The sequence below is a fragment of the Neofelis nebulosa genome, chromosome 2, assembly GCF_028018385.1.
Source record: "Neofelis nebulosa isolate mNeoNeb1 chromosome 2, mNeoNeb1.pri, whole genome shotgun sequence".
NCBI classification, from domain to species: domain Eukaryota; kingdom Metazoa; phylum Chordata; class Mammalia; order Carnivora; family Felidae; genus Neofelis; species Neofelis nebulosa.
Window position 1 is genome coordinate 59492397 of NC_080783.1, and position 8935 is coordinate 59501331.

Consider the following 8935-nt stretch of genomic DNA (forward strand, 5'->3'; position numbering starts at 1 on the left):
GATGAGGAAACTGAGGCTTAGAAAGTTTCAGTAATCTTGGGGCACCTGGGTGGCTGACAGCTCAGAGCCTGGAGCCTGCTTCAGATTCTCTCTCTCTCTCTCTCTCTCTCTCTCTCTCTCTCTCTGCCCCATCCCTGCTCTCTCTCTCTCTCTCTCTCTCTCTCTCTCTCTTGCTCTCTGTGTCTCTGTCTCTCTCTCAAAAATAAACATTATTAAAAAGAAAGAAAGAAAGTTTCAGTAACCTGCCCAGGAATTAAAAGCTAGAATCAGAACCTAGTTAATATATTCACTATACTTCTTCATTTTCTAACTACTGCTTTGCCAGAATACTCCATGATTTGGAAGAAAAAGAAATCATTCAATAACATCCTTTCAGCAAACACTTGGTATCTATTCCCTAACTGATTTGGCTTTCTAAACCCTTTGTGATTAAAGGAATGTATTTCCTCTGCAGTTCCCTTATTTGTGGTCCTACAAAAGTGAGATTCGTTAAGAATGGTGTGTATATATAATCAACTAGGTTTGTAAATCTGTGTTTCTGGATATGTTTGTCTTGATTAGCAGAAATCTCCCTCACAACCAGGTGTAACTGTAAGCTTTTGTTAGTCCCAGAGGGAACTGAACTAGGCATATAAATATCTGGGTGGAACCAATTATTTATTTGACAAAAACTTCACAATTAGCTGGCACTTTTTAGGTTATGGTTCCTATATAAACAGAACTTGACGTTTTTGCTTAACATTTTACTTTGTAAAGTAAGGAAAATAATATAAATCATAAAATTGAGGTTTTCAAGGGCACAGGTGTTAATGCTGAAAAAATTTAGTGTAAGTTTAAAAAGTTTTATGATATTTGTATAATAGTTTGTATTGAAAATGTGCTAAAGTAAAACTAGATTACAGTAAAATCTCATGGCATATACCTGAAGCAATTGCTGCCTGTTAATGCCTTGACCTTGGAAAGCTATACACAAAAAGATGGCATCATAAAACCGTGCAATTCTTATGAATATGTATGTGCTACTTGATAATAATGAATGTGGTACAGTCATGCATGCACTACAAGATAATGTTGTGCCCTTTTTTGTCTACAGGTTGATAAAAATTAAAGAGTGGGTGGACAAGTATGACCCAGGTGCCTTGGTCATTCCTTTTAGTGGGGCCTTGGAACTCAAGTTGCAAGAATTGAGTGCTGAGGAGAGACAGAAGTATCTGGAAGCGAACATGACACAAAGGTTAATTAGCATTCATTTTCCCTACACTTTATTATCAACTATTTCCTTGCAGTAATTTAATTGCTTGCGCTGATAGAATAATAAATGACAGAGTAATTACCATTATAAAGAGGGAATCTTCTCCTTTCTTTACCATGAGACAGAGTGAAAAGATTTATTTTAAATTAAGTTTTTAACTGTCATCTGTCATCTCTGTACAGTGTTTTAATTATAACATAGGTATTAGTTATGTATATTTTTGAGAAGGAATGATCGCCAAAACTCTTTCGTCATGTTCAGTGGGGGAGGGGAAAGGGTGAATCAGTTGCCTTAATTTTTTCTGAGTAACACTAATATATTGTTTAAACGTTGGATTTCAGTCAAATAATTTTGCTTTCATGACCCATGTCCTGGAAATAATTAATATTGGAGGAAAATAGTTTTAGGATGGGTAGATCAAATTTTTCTTTTTTTTTATAGTAAACAGTTCGAAATGATACATTCAGACTAATATAATTAAAACCTATTTTAGAAGGGTTTTCTAGAAACAGTTACATGCTTTCAGTCCTCTTCAAGTGTATTATGAAAGATGAATGGTCATTTACTAATATCTTTAACATTTCTGCTTGAAATGAATAATTTTAGCTCTATACTGATCTCTGGCACAATCAACTTATATGTTGAGTGAATTTGTTTCATTTTATTTCAGCGCTTTGCCAAAGATCATTAAGGCTGGGTTTGCAGCACTCCAACTAGAATACTTTTTCACTGCAGGCCCAGATGAAGTACGTGCATGGACCATCAGGGTAAGATTCATACTTATTCATCAGCTATATCCAGTTCCACACTATTGAATTCAGATTGATATCACTGACTTTGAAGTTTGTCATGGTGGCGGTTAGCTAGTCATTACAGATGAGGTTTTTGTCCAGGATAACTTTAATTATTTGTGAGCTGCTGAACAGTGAAAGTGGAGCGGCATTGATTGAGGCAGGTAACAATTGATTCTGCCTATTACATAGTCTGAATTTCTTCATCCTGTAGAATCTGTCTACCCTCCTCCTGTGGTCAGAGATAAGACGCACCAGTATTGTGCTTGCTTAATCTGTGTGACTGGGTTTGTCTGCAGTGAAATTGATGTTGCTTTTCATTTTGTATTCGCTAAGTTTGTTTGGGTTGCGGGTGGTTCTTTCCTCCTTTGCTTTGCTCGGATTACATTTTCAGCAATAAAAGCAATATGACATCATTATGCTCTTCATAGATACACAGTTGGGCTCAAAGAGCTAAACTCAATGTGTAATAATTCATGCTTTTTTATTTGAATTCATAGAAGTGGTATTTATTTTTGCAATGTTATATATTCAGTCTTTCTTCTTTAAAAATGTGATATGTATTTTAAATATTGATGTATACTGATTACGACCAGAAAGAATGACTAATTTATTCCCAGAGGACAATAGAAACTGTGAACTGTAATGGCTTGCTTTTAAATGTAAATATATTGTAATATGGTAGTTACTACTTAAAAATATTTTGAAATATATGTAGTCCCAAATAGCATTACAGGATATAAAAATAATGTCAGAACTTTTAGAAATACTCCTTGTCTTATGGATTCTTCCATTATGCTTTTTTTAGTATATGCTCCATGATAAATTTTAATGCTATTTTGATTTCTGTTTTCACTGACTATCATAATTTATCATTAGATTTATTTTGATTTAATATGGGTAGAATCACGGAGGCAGTTCAATGTAACGTTAAATGTGTTGTGTGAATGAGAATCACTTTTTATTCCTTCTCCTCTTTGTAAAGAAATGTTTGATTGACTTCTAACCAAGGTCCTTTTATATAGACTAAGAAAATAATGTCAAAGCAAATCCAAGTTGGTAAACAAATTGCCACGGTTTATTTTCACTATATATTTTAAAGCCTTTAAACTTCCAAACTTAAGTATATGCAGCAGGAAAGATAACATGTTCTGGGCTTGAAAATGTGAAAGCTGGTTTATCTTAAGACTGATTGTAAGTATCCATGATTTAATGTGCTAAGATATTTAGTCAGGTAAGCATCAGTGAGTAGCCATATTAACCCAATACATCTTTTATTGTAAAAACTGTGCTTTATAGTGTCAGACTCCTTATCACTTTAACATGCTTTATTAAGCAGCCTTTAGGTCACCATTATTTCTCAAATTTCTTTCCATGGTTGTGTGTGTCTGGAATGTATGTCCTTGTAATTTAACATATGGAGTAATTATAAGACATTTTTCTTCCCATATCAACTTGAATTTTCCTTTCTGATGGTTAGAGGCAGCCTGTATTATGTTAAATGTTTGGAAATTTTATTACTGAAATTTTATGAGAATTTCAAAATTATTTGCTGAACATAGATTTTTATGATTTGTTGGAAATGTCTTTAAAATGTCCCTTTGTATATTGATTTTTATATGTACTTTAGATGAGCTGAAATTTTAAGGCTTTTTATCTTTTTTAAACCTTTGATAATTCAGCTTGAAAGTTACTTTAAAATCCTTATTTTTTTTTTCCACTGTGAAGAATAGAAAATCGAAATGAAACCTACACCCAAACTAGACCACTGCATCTAAATCAATAAAACTGGATGACTGTCAGGAAAAACAAAGCCATGCTTCTTTAATATCTACTGATCTGTCTGTGCTAAAATCTGCTGCACAGACAGTGCCCAGTGTTCGCATTGGACTAATTGTATATCTGACATCTTAACTGTGATATTAAACTAAGTTTAAGTTGAACCCAACTGCAGATCAGAGAAAAGAAACTCTACGCTTACAATCAATCATCTTAAATGCAATTAGTTTTCTCTGGTCTTTCTTCTCAAAGAAAGGGACGAAGGCTCCTCAGGCTGCAGGAAAGATTCACACAGATTTTGAAAAAGGATTCATTATGGCTGAAGTAATGAAATACGAAGATTTTAAAGAAGAAGGTTCTGAAAATGCGGTCAAGGTAAGGAATTATCTTCTGGTTTCATATTTTATAATCTTTACTAATATAAAAATACTCATTAAAATGAATGATAGCTGTCTTTTAAAATGTGTGTCAGGGTTTAGTATTCCTGTCAGCTGATTGAAGAGCTGTTGCTGTTTACATGCTTTTAGATAATTTTTAAAATGTGTTAATTATCAGTATGTATTTGTGGCATTTTTCTAAAACTGAAAATAAAAATAATTTTAAGTAATTATAAATAATTTCAAAGAATTTGTTCACTAATGGCCAAAGGAAAATTATACTTTTTACATTTGAATATCTAAAGTAAAAGTAGTATATATATGCTCATGATCAATTCAAGGAAAGGGACAGAAATGTAGTTAATCAAAATCTGTTCTTGCTAAAACTTCATAGTTGTACTTTTTTTTTTTTTTTTTTTTAAGATCTTTGGGAATTTGATTTGCTTTCTCAACACTAGAGGGCAGGTCCAAAATCATGCTTTATTTTAGCTAATAAGTATAATTTGATTTGCAACCACTAACAATGAAGCAGTGCTTATACATGAATAATAAATGATTTTTTTTTAACGTAAATTCTGCAAGCTTAGTTTGGCTTTATTAGGTTTTACTTAGCAAAATCTAATACTGTGTCATCTGTAATTGATAAATAGGTCAAGTGATTAAACTGACATTGTAGGAAGGCTTCTTTATCTTTCATTTAATTCGGTATTTGAAGAATACCATAGAAAATATTAAGAAGTTTAAAAGGTCTCTCTTGTGTTTACTGTTTGGTAATTTGAAAGGAATGCAAAAAAAGTTTGTTTCAAGTTTAGTTTATTCTCATTGGTAATCATTGGAAAGATCATACTGGACAGCAGGACTTTAATAGAACTGTTGGAACCCCAGGAAGAAGAGGGAAAAATCTTGGTATAATTGGTTCAGTGTAGAGTGAGAGCCCCATTTTGATTTTTAAGTGGAGTGAAAGAAGTTACATTTTATAACTAAACAAAGTCACTAACTTTTTAATGGTGTCATTTGTATCGATAGGTACACAAATACTGAGATTGAACTTTGTCAGGAATGCTAATCAGACTTGAAAAATCTCAGATTATTTTTCAACATGCTACATCATGTTGGCATGTGTATTTTTTCATGAAGTAAAGATGATTAAGGATGTCTTTCTAGTACTAGAATTCAAGAACCGATGCTTCTTTTTTATATTCTATAAACATGTTTTACCAATCCTTAATCAGTGTCTATGTTGTAATAAACTTGAAAGATACATAAGTTGGGAATGCTTCCTTGCACTATACAGAAAAACTTTATCATATATAATACAATAATATTTCTTGCTTGTAGAAATGCTTAACACTTACTGGAAGCTTTTATATTATAAATTAGAAAAGAATGACCTCTGGCTTTTCAGCTTAGAATACCATTAAGTATTTTATGTGGTTTTTCATCACCAAAACTAATATTTCAGAATTTGAACTCCAAGTAAAGCATTTATGAATTGCATTATGCTCTCTTTTCAACAAATATTTACTTGTATATTATCAAGTAGGTTTTACGTTTGAGAGCAAGATTGTGTACATGTGTATGTGTGTATGTATATATATATATATATATGTATTTCTAACACCAGTGCAGCATAACTAATTTAATGCCAGTGCTGTGAACTATATACTGAATAGCTCTGTGTGGGCTTTGTAGTCTACAGGGATATCACATTATTAGCAATCATATCTGCTTAGGCAAAGCTGGCTTCTACAGATGGCTGCTTTCAAGTGCAAATGAACTGGTTAGACGTGTCTTGTTTAATACATACTCAAGATTCACAAATGGGTATTGATTTTTTTTTTCAACCAGTGTTTCTGATAGCAGTGGAAATGGATTAAATGGTCTCTAGAGAATTTAAAGGAACACTGTCACCTTTAATTAGTAGTAAAGTTGAGTGGTAACAAAGTATATAAACTTACATTAATATGTCATGTCAATAACGTATTTGATTTAAATTGTCTATACTGTTTTATAACAGGGGGCTTTAGATTCTCAAAATAAGTAGCATATGGCCTTCAATATATCACATGTCTTTACAGAAATCATGTGAATGTGGGTATGTGTGTGTTTATGTGTATATCTATCCGTATCTTTTTAGAATGTTAGGGTATCTTGGTTTTTTAAAAAAATGGTTCCATTTTAATAGCACATTGTTAGTAGGTGATTTTTAATAAGTAGTCTAGACATTTGAAAATATGCTTACTAGGGTTCTGTGATCTGGTTTGTTGATTTTAACCTCAGATATATGATCTTTGTTAGTGTTGTGTCTGATTAGTATAATTGTACTTGACTTTGAACATTCTTATCAACATCCTCAAAGAGAAGTACTAATCTTGTTGGGCAAAGGTTTCATGTTCTCAGTAAATTCTAGCAGAGAGAAAATACTTTGGAGAATTTTTCCCAAAAGATCCTTGAGTTCTCATTGTTGAGTGGTCGATGGTGGGGTCCTGTGGGACTGTGTCAGTTGTGTGCAGTGTTAAGTGTAGATGCTGAAGAGCCTGTTGTGCTTAGGGTGGAGTGTGTGTGCTGCGCCTGGGGTGAACCTGGGTCCCTGGAACTGCTGCTTGTTTGTATTAGAATTACTGGCGGATTGCACTTGGGGATCTGCATGCCCGCAGGTGGAATCAGTTGCTTTGCCGACTAATTTACAAGTGGGAGAAATATCTGTCTTTGCAGTTCCAACCTGTTAGAGTCTGCTTGTAACTAGGGCCGTTAGTCAGTAAACTTCTTCGTGATGAATTTTAGCACACACTACTCTGGTCGTTGTCAAGACTAAATAAAAAAAATTCAAGGAAATAATTTAAAATCTGTACATTAAAATTGGTAATAGTGTCTCTTGTAGCAGACTCTTTGGCATCACCAGTATCACCAAATATTTTCCTTAAGCAAATAAAGTAGCTTCGAACTAGTTGTCTAGTCTTCCTGCCTGGTTTGATCTGTTTTGTTACAGTGACTTGCCGGATGTTTGCAGACACATCAGAAATGTACCATAAACAGCATGTAATGAAACTTAATGATATTGGTATAATTACATTTATGTATGAACAATTTAGCAGAGAATACATTATGATTATGTACATATGGAAAATCTAGTTCTGCCCAAATCAGGAAGACTTTGCTTCTCTCCTAGTCTAGTTTTGAACCTACATGTTTTCCTGTATTTCTTGTTGTGTTTCATATGACCCAAGAAGTAGAATACTTTTTGCATCTGCTGCTACCATTTACCTCATGTATTTAGTTTTAAAATAACCCATTTCCTCTCTATCTCCTCTTTACAGGCTGCTGGAAAGTACAGACAACAGGGCAGAAATTACATTGTCGAAGATGGAGATATTATCTTCTTCAAATTTAATACACCTCAGCAACCGAAGAAGAAATAAATTTTAGTTATTGTTCAGATAAATGTACAACTTCCAAAAAGGGATATGATTTTTTTAAATTAAAATTTCTGAAAACTGAGGGACAGATACAGTTGGGGGATGGGAATCTTCTAAAAACAGAATTATTTTTGTTTTAAAATTAAAATACTGTGTACCTCCAATGAAATGCAAGTTCACTAAATGTGAACAGCTTTGCTTTTCACGTGATTAAGACCCTAGTCCAAATTGTAGAGGCTTTTCAGGAACCATATTACTCTCATGATACTTCATTAATCTCCATCATGGATGCCAAGCCTGACACATTTGACAGTGAGGACAATGTGGCTTGCTCCTTTTTGAATCTACAGATAATGCATGTTTTACAGTACTCCAGATGTCTACACTCAATAAAACATTTGACAAAACCAGCCTTGGTGTGTTTGGGGATGTCTGTATTGACTGACTGTGGTGTGCTGAATGCGATACGGCACCTGGTGGTTGCTGATTACAGAATTTTAAGGCGTGTGTATGACACAGTAACTGGCAGTGTGGGGCAGCTGCAATTGTATCTTAAAAGTGAGTCTTTCACGGGAATCAGAAGAATAGTATACCAGGGATTTGTCTCAAGAAAGTTAATTAATTTGTAGATGGACATTTTTTTGAAAGATGATGGCAATGACGTTACAAAGGATAGACCATAGATAGGCCGTGACCAAAAAGAAAATAATGCTGGAAACAAATTCTGCTTCAAAAATTAAGGGCTTTTTGGTGGTGGTTCTGATTATATTGAGGAGAGTATTCGTTTTTAATGTTTCCTTTGAAATTATGGAATTACTGTGAAAACTAACCATTTGTGTCTGGTGGGTTACATTCTTGTTTCATTTCTGTAGTGAGTGTAAAAGTTCACTGCTAAAAAGATTAGACCTTGAAAACTGTAACTGTTCTTATATTTTCTATTAGAATATTTTAGGCTACTTGAAATTTTAGTATGTGTAAGTTAAGAACTTTCGAAAATTGTAGCAGAAAATTCTGAAAGAAAATAGTTTCAAACTTAGTTATTTGGAGACGTTTTGCCACTTAGCCTTCTCTTACGATGATAGTCTCAGAGTGTCCTCATCCCTCAGCCTCACTTTCTTTCCCATGTTCACAGTCCTGCCAGACTCCCCTTTTCCCCGTCCATGGCCTTTTGTGATTTTCTATGATCCTAGCACCATTTCAGTGGAATGCAGGTTCACACTCAGGCCAGCCTTTGCCTCTACTATATTACTTTGTCACATTAAAGATAAGGAAGTATTAAAAACACACACACCAACTTAACACTGAAAGTTACTTAGTGTA

At 33.7% G+C, this 8935-nt stretch overlaps 1 protein-coding gene across 1 annotated transcript in view; it reads left to right on the top strand.

The window, feature by feature from the left end:
* Positions 1–8025, top strand: part of OLA1 (Obg like ATPase 1) — a 173718-nt gene extending 165693 nt beyond the window's left edge. Inside the window, exons 8-11 of the mRNA XM_058713680.1 lie at positions 1094–1234; positions 1923–2019; positions 4075–4197; positions 7517–8025. Coding sequence (XP_058569663.1) covers positions 1094–1234; positions 1923–2019; positions 4075–4197; positions 7517–7618 — 463 coding nt within the window. The 3' untranslated portion in view covers positions 7619–8025. The remainder of the gene's footprint in view (positions 1–1093; positions 1235–1922; positions 2020–4074; positions 4198–7516) is intronic.
* Positions 8026–8935: the final 910 nt, after the last annotated feature.